At 34.4% G+C, this 18,253-nt stretch overlaps 1 protein-coding gene across 1 annotated transcript in view; it reads left to right on the plus strand.

Moving 5' to 3' along the window:
- LOC100329020 (DNA (cytosine-5-)-methyltransferase) overlaps nt 1–18,253 on the plus strand; it is a 65,417-nt gene that overhangs the window by 22,694 nt on the left and 24,470 nt on the right. The window contains exons 12-19 of the mRNA XM_085502006.1: nt 1,707–1,858; nt 2,901–2,978; nt 3,688–3,791; nt 3,881–4,052; nt 10,974–11,071; nt 13,017–13,143; nt 14,660–14,743; nt 15,552–15,676. Of these exons, the coding sequence (XP_085358132.1) occupies nt 1,707–1,858; nt 2,901–2,978; nt 3,688–3,791; nt 3,881–4,052; nt 10,974–11,071; nt 13,017–13,143; nt 14,660–14,743; nt 15,552–15,676 (940 nt within the window). The remainder of the gene's footprint in view (nt 1–1,706; nt 1,859–2,900; nt 2,979–3,687; nt 3,792–3,880; nt 4,053–10,973; nt 11,072–13,016; nt 13,144–14,659; nt 14,744–15,551; nt 15,677–18,253) is intronic.

Here is an 18,253-nt window from a genome sequence, read left to right on the forward strand (position 1 = left end):
AGACTTATTTTGGTGTAGACAGCTCTCGTTTAATTATTTTACACCATTACAAGTTGTTAAATTGAGAGAATAAATGTGTGGACAAGTATTTGAAACTTATTTTGGTGTAGACAACTCTCATTTGATTAATTCCAACAATTACAAGTTCTTAAATTGACAGAATGAATGTATGGACAAATATTGACCATTATATTTGTGAGTAAATACCTGTTGTTTAATTAATTTCCACCTCTACAAGGTTGAGAGAATAAATGTGTCGACAAATATTTGATACTTATTTAGGTGTAAGAACTCGTGTTTGACCAACTTCCACCATTGCAAGTTGTTAAAATAATGAAATAAATATACTGGTATCATTGGATATTTGATTTAATTGTGAAACTTTCTAACAAAATGTTAACTGCTGGCTTCGAACCCTCAATCAACAATTCCGCAGACACGGTATAAATTCCACAACACCACAGAAGATATTCGTCTGTTGCCTGAATTGTTTTCGTAATATAGAGAACGCCATCGACACTTTAACAAAACTTACATTGACTTGGGTCTTGTTTATCTCTTGTCACAATCTGGAAACTGTTGAACAAATTGCGCGTCGTCCAGTTTAAGACGTTAGTTATTTTATTATTTATTCATTCAGTTTTGTATGGTGGAGTTTTGTGAGGTTTATTATTTTTTTGCGACGTTCTTTGTTTACTTGTTTACGGTTTGAGAGATTTCAGTTTATTTGATTTACGTTTTTACGGTAGCTCTGAGCGGGACTCGAACCCACTGTCTTTTCAAGCTAATTTTGTTTTATTTTGATGGCACGCTTGTGTACCACGCCACGACGTTGGTCGTTAAGTGGTGTTCATTTTTCTAACTACTCCAGTGTTCCGATGAGTTGAACGGAAAAGCCAAAACGATTGCTGGTTTCTGATTGCTTCGGTTCTGGTGAGTGTGTATCTAGTGTGATTCGAACCCATGTCGTTTGTATTGGGCGTTTTTTTATTTCCCATGTTGGCTACGCCGTAATATGCAACCAGTTCCCCGTTTTATTGTGATTTTGAGTGTTTAATGATGTCTTCCTCACCCGTAACGCCATGACCCAGTTTCAACCACACGGCCATTTTGCAACACAGTTCGTGACCCTCGGCGTTACCCGACTGACTGTATGAGCATTCTGTTCAACTGTTAAGCTAGGATTTATTACCGTTATTATCATTATATTGTCACGTGATTTGTTTTACCTTATGTGTAATGTCTTAAGTATCTTTATTGTAATTTGTATATACCAATTCGTATATACCGAGGAAACGACCCCGATTGAAGGTCATGTATTTTATGACGTCACCAATTCGTGTGTAGGTACTGCTTCTAGATCTGTGCCTATTATACATATAGGTACTACATGTGGACCTCTCTCAGATTTGTTCATTTCATGATGATATCTTTTAATAATTCTCTAATTTTGATGAATATTTTTGTAATTTTTGGTAAAGTGATATTTTCGACTTCTTGTTGAAAACCGCAAGTCCAATTGCTTTGATATATTATACATATAGGTACTACATGTGGACCTCTCTCAGATTTGTTCATTTTCTAATGATATCTTCTGTTCTTAAATTGCCATGTGCATTGCTAACAGCGGAGCTATCTCAGCCAACAGGCTGCTTGTTTTATTTCATTTTTGTTAAATGATCACAATTATTATTATTTGCATACAGCATTTGCAGAATATATCCTGATGACTCCAAGTGAATGTTATGCACCTATATACAACTCTATGAAAGAAAAGATTCACATGAGTAAAATAGTAATAGAGTATCTGCAGAATAACCAATTCTCAACATATGAAGATCTTATGAACAAAATACAGGTCAGAAACAAGCATATTTTCCACACCCATTTCAGAAAATAAATCTGGAGATTTTTTTCCAATTATTCAAAATTGAAAAAAAAGGAAAATGTGAAAAATGTTGCACTAAAATTTGAAATGACACATGTTGTCGTGTTTGATACAAGTTCCACTAAAATTGTAATGCTTATTTCTTAATCTTAATTTCTTAATGTGTGCCACGTTTATTTTGTTGTTTAACTTTTTAATCCAATAAACAATCAAACTGACACAACTATAACATAATAAATAATATGATGTCCTTTATTATTTCATCAATTAACGCTGAAATAATGCGAGATGTACAGAGGGAGTAGTATTAGTTGGGTCGTAGTTATATTTTTAGCTCCGCTGTCGACTTTGTCGAGCGGAGCTTATCATATGAGTGATTGTCCGTCGTCGTCCGTGTCAATGTTTTACTTTTTCGACTTCTTCTTGAAAACTACAAGCCTGAATGCTTTGATACTTGGTGTATATGTACCTTGGGTAGACCTTGTTCATTTTGTAATGATATCTTTAATTCTCTAATTTTGGTGAATATTTTTGTCATTTTTGGGTAAAAAGTGATATTTTCGACTTGTTAAAAACCGCAAGTCTGATTGCTTTTATATTACATATATGTGTATTACATGTGGACCTTGTTAATTTCGTGCTGATATCTTCAATTACTTAATTTTGATGATTATTTTTGTCATTTTTGGTGAAAAAGTGATATTTTTGTTGAAAACAGCAAGGTCCGTTGCTTTGATACAATGTACTATACATATTGTTCATTTTCTAATGATATCTTCTGTTCTTTAATTGAAATGTGCATTGCTAACAGCGGAACTATCTCAGCCGACTGGCTGCTTGTTTATGATAGGCAACAATTTATTATTTTGTCATATAATCATTCTTTTAGCATGTACATGAATTTAATAGTGAGTAGTGCTCAATTTCATCCTGGTGTTAATAGTTTTGTTTTCAAGCCATGTGAAAGTACAAGTGATGTCTTAAATTAAAACAAATGTATATTTTTCGCTAGGTAACTGTGCCACCTTCGGGATGTGCATCTTATACAGAGGATACATTTTTAAGACATGCACAGTTTGTAGTTGAGCAGGTAAGAATGACTGAATTGTTATTTTTTATATACACTAAGTAAACTATAAACATTTGTCAGTGTTAGCAATATTTGCTCTGCCTATAATGTGACTAGTTCAGAAGCAAATGGTTTTTTCTGGTGCACCTTAACAAAATCAGAACATTCAGTTAATCAGTAACTCTTATTTAGAGGGCTTTGAAACTTTCACAAAAAATTGCATTTTTCCATTGAAATTGGTACATAAAATAAAGTTGTGAAATTTGTTAGGGGGTAACACGTACAACAAAAATTGGTTGAAAGGGGACTACTGCATGTTGCTGTAAAAGATGATTCACCTTTGAGTAAATTCCAACATTTCAGAATTACATTCAAGCAAATTAACTTCCATTAATTAACAGAGCTACTTTTCACAAGAATCTATCCAAGTATAAAATTGAAACTTTTCACCACCAGTTCTTTTTTTTTCACCACAAATTAACAAAAAAGTCCTGTTTATAGTCAGCACTTTCCATGAGAAGGTTGGGACCAAAATAGCCAAATTTTGTGAGTAAAAACTGAAAATTGATTAATTTTTTTTTGTTGGCTCCAAAGTTTTAGGGTTCATTTTCATAATACAAGAAGAAAGTGCAGAAGAATTTGAGAGTCTGGTGGTGTAAAGGTTAAATAGTTTTCTATGTAAACCCAAAGAACTTATTGCTGGTCTAAATTACCAATATCTTGTTTTCAGATCGAAAGTTATGATGAAGCTGGGGATGACGATGAATTTTCTTTACTAACAACAATCTGTGTTCGAGATCTGATTAAATTGTCTGGAGTCACTCTGGGTATCAGGTACAAATATTCTTACATTTTCTACTTAATACAGGTACAGACAAGGAGTATTCGGTGCTTTTACATATTCTGAATTCTTTTTATTGTAGGCGGGCTGCAAGAAAAGCAATAAAGAAAGTCACTAAGAAAGATGTTCCGAAACATACCAAAGCAACCACCACGGTCACTGTCAGGAATATCTTTGAATCGTTCTTCCGCGATGAACTTGACAATGAAAAGACAGAGCTTCCCACAAGAAGACAGAGATGTGGTCGATGCGAGGTGAGTTGCAGTGATAATGCACAAATTAAAATTATACATTTTGTGGTGAATATGCTGCATATAATGAATAACTGATTTATATTTATTCATGTGTTGGTACTAAGTATGTCAATCACCTGAGTGTGGTAAATATGCTGCATGTAATGAATAAGTGATTTATATTTATTCATGTGTTGGTACTATGTATGTCAATCACCTGAGTGTGGTAAATGTGCTGCATGTAATGAATAAGTGATTCATATTTATTCATGTGTTGGTACTAAGTATGTCAATCACCTGAGTGTGGTAAATGTGCTGCATGTAATGAATAAGTGATTCATATTTATTCATGTGTTGGTACTAGGTATGTCAATCACCTGAGTGTGGTAAATGTGCTGCATGTAATGAATAAGTGATTCATATTTATTCATGTGTGTTGGTACTAGGTATGTCAATCACCTGAGTGTGGTAAATGTGCTGCATGTAATGAATAAGTGATTCATATTTATTCATGTGTTTTGGTACTAGGTATGTCAATCACCTGAGTGTGGTAAATGTGCTGCATGTAATGAATAAGTGATTCATATTTATTCATGTGTTGGTACTAAGTATGTCAATCACCTGAGTGTGGTAAATGTGCTGCATGTAATGAATAAGTGATTCATATTTATTCATGTGTTGGTACTAGGTATGTCAATCACCTGAGTGTGGTAAATGTGCTGCATGTAATGAATAAGTGATTCATATTTATTCATGTGTTGGTACTAGGTATGTCAATCACCTGAGTGTGGTAAATATGCTGCATGTAATGAATAAGTGATTCATATTTATTCATGTGTTGGTACTAAGTATGTCAATCACCTGAGTGTGGTAAATGTGCTGCATGTAATGAATAAGTGATTCATATTTATTCATGTGTTGGTACTAAGTATGTCAATCACCTGAGTGTGGTAAATATGCTGCATGTAATGAATAAGTGATTCATATTTATTCATGTGTTGGTACTAAGTATGTCAATCACCTGAGTGTGGTAAATGTGCTGCATGTAATGAATAAGTGATTCATATTTATTCATGTGTTGGTATTAGGTATGTCAATCACCTGAGTGTGGTAAATATGCTGCATGTAATGAATAAGTGATTCATATTTATTCATGTGTTGGTACTATGTATGTCAATCACCTGAGTGTGGTAAATATGCTGCATGTAATGAATAAGTGATTCATATTTATTCATGTGTTGGTATTAGGTATGTCAATCACCTGAGTGTGGTAAATGTGCTGCATGTAATGAATAAGTGATTCATATTTATTCATGTGTTGGTACTAAGTATGTCAATCACCTGAGTGTGGTAAATATGCTGCATGTAATGAATAAGTGATTCATATTTATTCATGTGTTGGTACTATGTATGTCAATCACCTGAGTGTGGTAAATATGCTGCATGTAATGAATAAGTGATTCATATTTATTCATGTGTTGGTACTAGGTATGTCAATCACCTGAGTGTGGTAAATATGCTGCATGTAATGAATAAGTGATTCATATTTATTCATGTGTTGGTACTAGGTATGTCAATCACCTGAGTGTGGTAAATATGCTGCATGTAATGAATAAGTGATTCATATTTATTCATGTGTTGGTACTAAGTATGTCAATCACCTGAGTGTGGTAAATGTGCTGCATGTAATGAATAAGTGATTCATATTTATTCATGTGTTGGTACTAGGTATGTCAATCACCTGAGTGTGGTAAATATGCTGCATGTAATGAATAAGTGATTCATATTTATTCATGTGTTGGTACTAAGTATGTCAATCACCTGAGTGTGGTAAATGTGCTGCATGTAATGAATAAGTGATTCATATTTATTCATGTGTTGGTACTAAGTATGTCAATCACCTGAGTGTGGTAAATATGCTGCATGTAATGAATAAGTGATTCATATTTATTCATGTGTTGGTACTAAGTATGTCAATCACCTGAGTGTGGTAAATGTGCTGCATGTAATGAATAAGTGATTCATATTTATTCATGTGTGTTGGTACTAAGTATGTCAATCACCTGAGTGTGGTAAATATGCTGCATGTAATGAATAAGTGATTCATATTTATTCATGTGTTGGTACTATGTATGTCAATCACCTGAGTGTGGTAAATGTGCTGCATGTAATGAATAAGTGATTCATATTTATTCATGTGTTGGTACTAAGTATGTCAATCACCTGAGTGTGGTAAATATGCTGCATGTAATGAATAAGTGATTCATATTTATTCATGTGTTGGTACTAGGTATGTCAATCACCTGAGTGTGGTAAATATGCTGCATGTAATGAATAAGTGATTCATATTTATTCATGTGTTGGTACTAGGTATGTCAATCACCTGAGTGTGGTAAATATGCTGCATGTAATGAATAAGTGATTCATATTTATTCATGTGTTGGTACTAGGTATGTCAATCACCTGAGTGTGGTAAATATGCTGCATGTAATGAATAAGTGATTCATATTTATTCATGTGTGTTGGTACTATGTATGTCAATCACCTGAGTGTGGTAAATGTGCTGCATGTAATGAATAAGTGATTCATATTTATTCATGTGTTGGTACTAGGTATGTCAATCACCTGAGTGTGGTAAATGTGCTGCATGTAATGAATAAGTGATTCATATTTATTCATGTGTTGGTACTAGGTATGTCAATCACCTGAGTGTGGTAAATATGCTGCATGTAATGAATAAGTGATTCATATTTATTCATGTGTTGGTACTAAGTATGTCAATCACCTGAGTGTGGTAAATATGCTGCATGTAATGAATAAGTGCTTCATATTTATTCATGTGTTGGTACTAAGTATGTCAATCACCTGAGTGTGGTAAATGTGCTGCATGTAATGAATAAGTGATTCATATTTATTCATGTGTTGGTACTAGGTATGTCAATCACCTGAGTGTGGTAAATATGCTGCATGTAATGAATAAGTGATTCATATTTATTCATGTGTTGGTACTATGTATGTCAATCACCTGAGTGTGGTAAATGTGCTGCATGTAATGAATAAGTGATTCATATTTATTCATGTGTTGGTACTATGTATGTCAATCACCTGAGTGTGGTAAATGTGCTGCATGTAATGAATAAGTGATTCATATTTATTCATGTGTTGGTACTATGTATGTCAATCACCTGAGTGTGGTAAATGTGCTGCATGTAATGAATAAGTGATTCATATTTATTCATGTGTTGGTACTATGTATGTCAATCACCTGAGTGTGGTAAATGTGCTGCATGTAATGAATAAGTGATTCATATTTATTCATGTGTTGGTATTAGGTATGTCAATCACCTGAGTGTGGTAAATATGCTGCATGTAATGAATAAGTGATTCATATTTATTCATGTGTTGGTACTATGTATGTCAATCACCTGAGTGTGGTAAATATGCTGCATGTAATGAATAAGTGATTCATATTTATTCATGTGTTGGTACTAGGTATGTCAATCACCTGAGTGTGGTAAATATGCTGCATGTAATGAATAAGTGATTCATATTTATTCATGTGTTGGTACTATGTATGTCAATCACCTGAGTGTGGTAAATATGCTGCATGTAATGAATAAGTGATTCATATTTATTCATGTGTTGGTACTAGGTATGTCAATCACCTGAGTGTGGTAAATGTGCTGCATGTAATGAATAAGTGATTCATATTTATTCATGTGTTGGTACTAAGTATGTCAATCACCTGAGTGTGGTAAATATGCTGCATGTAATGAATAAGTGATTCATATTTATTCATGTGTTGGTACTATGTATGTCAATCACCTGAGTGTGGTAAATATGCTGCATGTAATGAATAAGTGATTCATATTTATTCATGTGTTGGTACTATGTATGTCAATCACCTGAGTGTGGTAAATATGCTGCATGTAATGAATAAGTGATTCATATTTATTCATGTGTTGGTATTAGGTATGTCAATCACCTGAGTGTGGTAAATATGCTGCATGTAATGAATAAGTGATTCATATTTATTCATGTGTTGGTACTATGTATGTCAATCACCTGAGTGTGGTAAATATGCTGCATGTAATGAATAAGTGATTCTTATTTATTCATGTGTTGGTACTAGGTATGTCAATCACCTGAGTGTGGTAAATGTGCTGCATGTAATGAATAAGTGATTCATATTTATTCATGTGTTGGTACTAGGTATGTCAATCACCTGAGTGTGGTAAATATGCTGCATGTAATGAATAAGTGATTCATATTTATTCATGTGTTGGTACTATGTATGTCAATCACCTGAGTGTGGTAAATATGCTGCATGTAATGAATAAGTGATTCATATTTATTCATGTGTGTTGGTACTAAGTATGTCAATCACCTGAGTGTGGTAAATGTGCTGCATGTAATGAATAAGTGATTCATATTTATTCATGTGTGTTGGTACTAAGTATGTCAATCACCTGAGTGTGGTAAATATGCTGCATGTAATGAATAAGTGATTCATATTTATTCATGTGTGTTGGTACTAGGTATGTCAATCACCTGAGTGTGGTAAATATGCTGCATGTAATGAATAAGTGATTCATATTTATTCATGTGTTGGTACTAGGTATGTCAATCACCACGGTGTGGTAAATATGCTGCATGTAATGAATAAGTGATTCATATTTATTCATGTGTTGGTACTAAGTATGTCAATCACCTGAGTGTGGTAAATGTGCTGCATGTAATGAATAAGTGATTTATATTTATTCATGTGTTGGTACTAGGTATGTCAATCACCTGAGTGTGGTAAATATGCTGCATGTAATGAATAAGTGATTCATATTTATTCATGTGTTGGTACTAGGTATGTCAATCACCACGGTGTGGTAAATGTGCTGCATGTAATGAATAAGTGATTCATATTTATTCATGTGTTGGTACTAAGTATGTCAATCACCTGAGTGTGGTAAATGTGCTGCATGTAATGAATAAGTGATTCATATTTATTCATGTGTTGGTACTAGGTATGTCAATCACCTGAGTGTGGTAAATATGCTGCATGTAATGAATAAGTGATACATATTTATTCATGTGTTGGTACTATGTATGTCAATCACCTGAGTGTGGTAAATATGCTGCATGTAATGAATAAGTGATTCATATTTATTCATGTGTTGGTACTAAGTATGTCAATCACCTGAGTGTGGTAAATGTGCTGCATGTAATGAATAAGTGATTCATATTTATTCATGTGTTGGTACTAGGTATGTCAATCACCTGAGTGTGGTAAATATGCTGCATGTAATGAATAAGTGATTCATATTTATTCATGTGTTGGTACTAGGTATGTCAATCACCTGAGTGTGGTAAATATGCTGCATGTAATGAATAAGTGATTCATATTTATTCATGTGTTGGTACTATGTATGTCAATCACCTGAGTGTGGTAAATATGCTGCATGTAATGAATAAGTGATTCATATTTATTCATGTGTTGGTACTATGTATGTCAATCACCTGAGTGTGGTAAATATGCTGCATGTAATGAATAAGTGATTCATATTTATTCATGTGTGTTGGTACTAGGTATGTCAATCACCTGAGTGTGGTAAATATGCTGCATGTAATGAATAAGTGATTCATATTTATTCATGTGTTGGTACTAAGTATGTCAATCACCTGAGTGTGGTAAATGTGCTGCATGTAATGAATAAGTGATTCATATTTATTCATGTGTTGGTACTAGGTATGTCAATCACCTGAGTGTGGTAAATATGCTGCATGTAATGAATAAGTGATTCATATTTATTCATGTGTTGGTACTAGGTATGTCAATCACCTGAGTGTGGTAAATGTGCTGCATGTAATGAATAAGTGATTCATATTTATTCATGTGTTGGTACTAGGTATGTCAATCACCACGGTGTGGTAAATATGCTGCATGTAATGAATAAGTGATTCATATTTATTCATGTGTGTTGGTACTAGGTATGTCAATCACCTGAGTGTGGTAAATGTGCTGCATGTAATGAATAAGTGATTCATATTTATTCATGTGTTGGTACTAAGTATGTCAATCACCTGAGTGTGGTAAATGTGCTGCATGTAATGAATAAGTGATTCATATTTATTCATGTGTTGGTACTAGGTATGTCAATCACCTGAGTGTGGTAAATGTGCTGCATGTAATGAATAAGTGATTCATATTTATTCATGTGTTGGTACTAAGTATGTCAATCACCTGAGTGTGGTAAATGTGCTGCATGTAATGAATAAGTGATTCATATTTATTCATGTGTTGGTACTAAGTATGTCAATCACCTGAGTGTGGTAAATGTGCTGCATGTAATGAATAAGTGATTCATATTTATTCATGTGTTGGTACTAGGTATGTCAATCACCTGAGTGTGGTGAATATGCTGCATATAATGAATAACTGATTTATATTTATTCATGTGTTGGTACTATGTATGTCAATCACCTGAGTGTGGTAAATGTGCTGCATGTAATGAATAAGTGATTCATATTTATTCATGTGTTGGTACTAAGTATGTCAATCACCTGAGTGTGGTAAATGTGCTGCATGTAATGAATAAGTGATTCATATTTATTCATGTGTTGGTACTAGGTATGTCAATCACCTGAGTGTGGTGAATATGCTGCATATAATGAATAACTGATTTATATTTATTCATGTGTTGGTACTAAGTATGTCAATCACCTGAGTGTGGTAAATATGCTGCATGTAATGAATAAGTGATTCATATTTATTCATGTGTTGGTACTAAGTATGTCAATCACCTGAGTGTGGTAAATGTGCTGCATGTAATGAATAAGTGATTTATATTTATTCATGTGTTGGTACTATGTATGTCAATCACCTGAGTGTGGTAAATGTGCTGCATGTAATGAATAAGTGATTCATATTTATTCATGTGTTGGTACTAGGTATGTCAATCACCTGAGTGTGGTAAATGTGCTGCATGTAAAGATATGAAGAAATTTGGTGGATCAGGGAGAAGTAAACAAGCTTGTCAGGAAAGAAGGTATGCTGTCTGTTTATTTGTTTGTTTTGGTGAAGCCGACTGCTAGACAGTTGATGTAGCAATAACTAACAGTGGATCAGTACAGCAGAAACAGTTTATTTGTATATTGTTAAAGAAGAAAAAAATATTATTGAATTCAATATTAAGTTAAAATTAAATTTAACTTAAATTTTCCTTTTTTCCCCTAGTTGTTATGCCAGGTAAGAAACATATTTTTTACCAATTGCTGGCATGGCTACTCCACTCCTATTTCTCTGGCTGCTTATTACCTCATTTTTTTTTTGGAAGAAACTAATCTGTGGCAGAGATATACTGTAAATGCATTGATTATTCAATGGCTTTTAATTTTCCTAGAACTTTTCCTGGAAAATTTATGAACATGCTCAAAATAGTGAACTATTATTCACAACTTGTGTAGACTGTTCAGTTTTGAATGCAAGTTTTTTCACCAAAATTTGTATTTTGTCTATAATTAAAATTTTAGGAAAATATGTGAAGGGTGACAAAAATGTGTGCATAGAATATTATTGAACATTTAATACTCTATATCCTGCATTGATTGGTTGATGGCAGTGTTCCAAAACAATATTCCTTCAGACAAAATTTGTCTATTTACTTGACTGTGCTTCCTGCAATCTGATTAATATTATACATTTTTATCCAATCCAATCACTATTGTTGCCTGCAATTTACTGATGACTGTTTTTCCTCCAAGGTCTTACAAAATGAAAACTGAATCTCTTGCAAAACTAGCTTCAAATTCAAATAATAAGCATATGAACAATGTGGTTCAGTTTTCTGGTAAATATTAACATATTTTCACAGGAAACCACCTTGGTTGTCTGTTGCAAAACATAATAATTTTTCAGTATTCTTATTTGCTGCCAGGTACAATCGCTTGCTGTTCATACCCTCTACTCCAATAAGGGTGGTGTTCTTGTGATGTGCACTGATTAGTCTAGGGAAAACTTATACCACATCTAATCTGCATGTGAATATCCCAATATAAGTTGTTACAATGTTTATATGATCACTTGCACATGGTTGTGATAATTAGATGCACCCTCACTCCCTCAGAGTTGAACAATTTGTCTACTTGCGCTGTTTTTTGTTAAATTAATTTGAATGCATGTGTGTGTATTTATTGTATTTTTTTGCTGCCAAATTGGAATCCACTTTACTTGTAGAGCCTTTGACAAGTAAGTTTTTTTTTGTTTTACACTGAACTTGTGATCGAGGTTCATCCAAATCAATCATATTACCACCAACAAGTTTTTTTTTTGCTCGAGTCTGAATAAGAAAGTGACACAAAGCTGTGGTTAGCCAGAATCGCATAAAACACTGATTCTGATTTAATAAATGCAACCCCTCCCCCCCCCCCCCCCCACACACACACCTTGTAAAAGTTTTTCATTTTGCACTTGCTTTGATCTTCTTTTGTAGATAGTGTGAGAATGCTAACTATACACACCTGATTGTATGGTTATTTCATTTGCTTAACTTCTATAATATTCACTAAACACTGCTTCTCAACAGCAAATCATAGCCTGATATTGAGGTACTCTAAATTACAACATAGAGGGGAGTTAGGTTTACCTAAATCGCCATGAGAAAAATCAAATGGTAAAAAATAAGATGGCACCACCAGTGCTCAAAACAAGCAGTGACTTTGATTTTACCTCGATACAATATATTACTTAGACCTTGAATTCAGCAATTGTGTATGTTTCAGTTGATTGGATAACTCATGTGTACAACTATCGCAACAAAATTTTCAAATATTCATTCAAGTATTCAAATATTAATACAATCGTTTGGTATTTTTAACTACTTCCCTTATATCAGTGTACATATACTAAGATTTTCATATAACAATCTATATCTTGTATATCTAGTTTATGTAAACGCTGGTGTAATCAACACTGCTCATCTTTCTCAATGTTAGATGTCCAAATATGGCTATCAAGGAAGTAGAAGATGATGAATGCGAAGACCTTGAGAGGAATGATGATGAAAATCAGAAAAAACCTACAAAAAAGATTACTACTCCTATCAAGAAAGGTAATCGTAAGGTAAGGCAATAGTATTGAAGGCTTCTCAAAGATGTCAAGGTGCTCATTTCATATGCTTAACATTATCTATTGTATCAGGTTATTTTTGTTTAGTATTGCTTAAATTGAAAGAATTCAGTTCATGCCTGTTCAATCATTTTGTTTTAATCCCCTTTTGATACTAGTTAGCTGATTTGTTACTGTAGTCGTTAGATGATTTAATAACTGTGGCGTTTAGCTGATTTGATACTGTGGCCTTTAGCTGATTTGATACTGTGGCCTTTAGCTGATTTGATACTGTGGCGTTTAGCTGATTTGATACTGTGGCCTTTAGCTGATTTGATACTGTGGCCTTTAGCTGATTTAATACAGTGGTCGTTAGCTGATTTGATACTGTGGCCTTTAGCTGATTTGATACTGTGGCCTTTAGCTGATTTGATACTGTGGCCTTTAGCTGATTTGATACTGTGGCGTTTAGCTGATTTGATACTGTGGCCTTTAGCTGATTTGATACTGTGGCCTTTAGCTGATTTGATACTGTGGCCTTTAGCTGATTTGATACTGTGGCGTTTAGCTGATTTGATACTGTGGCCTTTAGCTGATTTGATACTGTGGCCTTTAGCTGATTTGATACTGTGGCCTTTAGCTGATTTGATACTGTGGCCTTTAGCTGATTTGATACTGTGGCCTTTAGCTGATTTGATACTGTGGCGTTTAGCTGATTTGATACTGTGGCCTTTAGCTGATTTGATACTGTGGCCTTTAGCTGATTTAATACAGTGGCCTTTAGCTGATTTGATACTGTGGCCTTTAGCTGATTTGATACTGTGGCCTTTAGCTGATTTGATACTGTGGCCTTTAGCTGATTTGATACTGTGGCCTTTAGCTGATTTGATACTGTGGCCTCTAACTGATTTGATACTGTGGCCTTTAGCTGATTTGATACTGTGGCCTTTAGCTGATTTGATACTGTGGCCTCTAGCTGATTTGATACTGTGGCCTCTAGCTGATTTGATACTGTGGCCTCTAGCTGATTTGATACTGTGGCCTCTAGCTGATTTGATACTGTGGCCTCTAGCTGATTTGATACTGTGGCCTCTAGCTGATTTGATACTGTGGCCTTTAGCTGATTTGATACTGTGGCCTTTAGCTGATTTGATACTGTGACCTCTAGCTGATTTGATACTGTGGCCTCTAGCTGATTTGATACTGTGGCCTCTAGCTGATTTGATACTGTGGCCTCTAGCTGATTTGATACTGTGGCCTCTAGCTGATTTGATACTGTGGCCTCTAACTGATTTGATACTGTGGCCTCTAGCTGATTTGATACTGTGGCCTTTAGCTGATTTGATACTGTGGCAGTTATCTGATTTGATGCTGTGGCAGTTATCTGATTTGATGCTGTGGCAGTTATCTGATTTGATGCTGTGGCAGTTATCTGATTTGATGCTGTGGCAGTTATCTGATTTGATGCTGTGGCAGTTATCTGATTTGATGCTGTGGCAGTTATCTGATTGAACATGTTTGTATCTTTCAGACTAAGATGAAATGGATTGGTAAACCCATTGCAGAAGAAAATAAAAAAAAATACTACAGAAGTGTTAGGATCAACGATGAAGAAGTAAGTTTGTGTCCATATACAGTGTCCTACTTATTGCATTATTGCAGATAGACATTCAGTGTTAAATTAAAAACATTGTACTCTAGATCAACATATTTAATTACCATATATGGTCATGCAACTTCATTAAAATGCTTACATATTATATTTGGAGCACTACTGTAATTTTCAGTTTCTGGTATTTTACATTTGACTCAACAAATATAAGTGAAAATAAACTTTATACAATACAACTAAAATGTCTCTATATACATGCATTTACATGTACATTCAAGCAGTGCTTTATTGAAGACATTGGTACATAATCATGGTTATTTGACCTCGTTAAAATTGCATAACTCTCGCATCGGATACATTTCAGAGACATTCAAGCAGTGCTTTTAATCCTTTGAATGCCAATTTTGTTCACACATAAATTGGGGTAAATTTGTAGTTACCAGTGAATGCAATCGTAATTTTTTAACGAAAAGACAAAATATGGCATTTCTTGTAGTTTCTGACAATTTTGAAATTTATTGCAATATTTCATATGGAAACTATTTTATTGTTGGTGCCAAAAGTTAAATTTCATGTTCAAATGGTTAATAATGCTGGGGATCTGCCCTTTCTGTTGGCTTTCTTGTTAATTTTTAAATTTATTTAGTGTTTTTACGCCCATTTTTGTTAATTTTTTTACAAAAGACATAAATGTAAAATGTACCAGTACTTGCACATCATCTCCCCCTCACTTGTCAAATTCTGCCAAATACAAATACAGGACTTTACATGCAGTTTCAATGCTGTAATATGGTGTTCATTCATTCGTTAGATCAGTATTGGAGATGCAGTATCAGTCAGTCCGCAGGATCCAACCAAGCCTGTGCTATTGGCATTTGTAACTTACATGTGGGAAGATGGAAACAAAGATCAGATGTTTCATGCAAAGTGGTACTGGTGAGTGTCTGCTTCACACTATAATGAGTGCATATGAATAGTCATCTTGTATGTGATGCAGTTCAGTCCAGTAAGTTGTGGCAAATAACAGACAAAAGGCAGAATAGTTGTTTATAAATCAATGCAGGTCAAACAAGGTCAGATCGTATATTGCATTTCAATACAACAGTCTTGCACTATAGAACATTTTACTAATGGTTCAAATAACACTGAAACACAATTTAGCACTACATAAGGATGACATTTCTAATAGCAATTAATTCTATTATCCATGCTTTGGGCGTGTCATGCATGTTATACAACCTACCAACAACAATGAATGCATGTGAAACAATTAGGTTACAATAAATATATATATTAGACACATTTATGAACATGTAAACATGCAACACAGAATTTGAGTCCAGTTACTAGTAACTGACAGATGTGCCTTGCCTTCAAAAATCACAACTTGAAATAGTGTTAACAAATGCAGACTTGGTAACTAGGGGAACATGCACAAACAATATGCACAGAATATATTTCTGCGCCAGTATCAAAAAAAAACATTAAAATCTGTTTGTTTGACCATACCCAGCAATGGGCCATATATGTACATGTGCTAATAGCAGAGTAAATGTATGGTATACATACACGTGTATATGCATTGATAAGCTTACACAAATGGAAAAATTTCATTATTTCACTTTGTAGTTTGTTATCAAGTACATTGTATATTAAATTGATAAAAATTGGAGCAGTACAAGCAAATTTCTAGAAGTCAAGTATGGCTATTGATTGTAGTACATGTATGAGTATCTCTGATTTTGTGTTTTGGGCTACTGTTATACACGATCATCAGTCTGTTCTGTTAGTCCCTGTTTGATCAAAATTCGAAACGGGGACTTGTAATTCATTCTTCATCCAGAGTCGCATTCAGAATCCTTTGGACTTTATATACACATGCAGTGATTTACTGGTTCAATTCAAGATGGCTGACTGGCAGCCATTTTGTTCATTGAAAATTTGGTATCTTATGCATGCATTGTAAATTTTTGTTCAAATTTGGTACATACATTATGCAACTTAGGATACATGTCCAGGGTTTTTTCTATCTAGGAAGCACAGCAATTCAGCGGGGCCACCTATTGGGGGAGATAGGATTCTACTTACCAGGGTGTGGAGTTTTTGATAATTCCAAGTTAAAATGGAGCATTCTATGGCTTCCTTGGAGCCAAAATCACTATAAGACAAGTCACAGTTGAAGACTGTTGCCACATGTAATCCCTGTTCATTCAGAATTTGATGGTTGACAGAGGATCTGCTTCCCAGGGTAAGGGGGCACACATGGGCATGGCATGAGGGGGCTGCACCCCTATTCCCTTTTTTTCAAAAAATCCCTGCATTTCTAGGACGACCTAGGACATAAGATCAAAGATGGCTGACTGGCAACCATCTTGCCTTTCGACCATACTAATGTATCTCCAAGGCTCAGGGACCATTTTTATTCATATTTGGCACATGCACATGTTGAGATGCATGTTGGTGATGATTTGTTTCATGTTCAAATCCCTAAGAGTTGGCACATATAAAATTGTTCCAGTAGCTTCAGTAGAAAAACTTTAAGTTTCCTTTAACTGTGATGGGAAAATGACTAATGTCAACTTTATATGTAAAGCTGCGTTTTTCGCACTGTACAGAATCAGAAAAATCCGGACTGTTTTGTCTTGTGAACATACGGAAAAACTTGTACACACATTTGTAACATCAACTCGACTACTGCAACTCTCTCAGATATGGCAAACCTCAACATCAACTAGACAGAATTCAATCAGTGCAGAATGCTGCAGCTCGTCTCATCAATCGCTCAACAAAATCATACTATATCACACCACTACTCAAAACACTTCACTGGCTTCTTGTTGAGTATCGTATGAAGTAGAAACTATGTCTTATCACTTTTAAGATTATCCAACTTGAAGGCAAATGTCCAGACTATCTTAAATTCATTGTGACATAAGAACCGCCACGTACTCTCAAACATGGCTGGCCGGCATTTTCGATTATTGCCCCAATTTTTAATGATCTTCCTCTGTCATTACTTTCATGGTCATCAACAGCTACTTTTAATAGTCACTTGAAAACACTCTTGTTGTCATTTAACTTACAAAATTCTTTTTTTTTTACCATTTTTATTGTCATTTCACAATTCCATTTTTATTGCTATTTCAACTTTGTAAAGCGCCCTGAGACACTAGTGCGCTATATAAATAGAATAAATAATAAAAATAATAACTGACAGCAGTCTTGTTTTTTTCAAAATGTATCATTGACATGTTTTTGACTCCCATGTGCGAAGCACAAAATGGGAGTCTTTGCAGTTAGTGTGTCTGTATGTGTGTGTGTGTGTGCGTGTGTGTATGTGTGTACGTGTGTCCGACTGTTCCACTGCTATCTCAAGAACCATACATCGGTTTTTGATGAAACTTGGTGCATAGATGCTCTGGGCCAATGCGCAGATTTGATTAGGTTTTGGTAAAAATCCGTGCATATTAATTACCTAATTTGCATGATAATTAGCTATTTTTTAGTGGTTCC

The sequence above is a fragment of the Saccoglossus kowalevskii genome, chromosome 8 (genome assembly GCF_978046115.1).
Source record: "Saccoglossus kowalevskii chromosome 8, keSacKowa6.1, whole genome shotgun sequence".
NCBI classification, from domain to species: domain Eukaryota; kingdom Metazoa; phylum Hemichordata; class Enteropneusta; family Harrimaniidae; genus Saccoglossus; species Saccoglossus kowalevskii.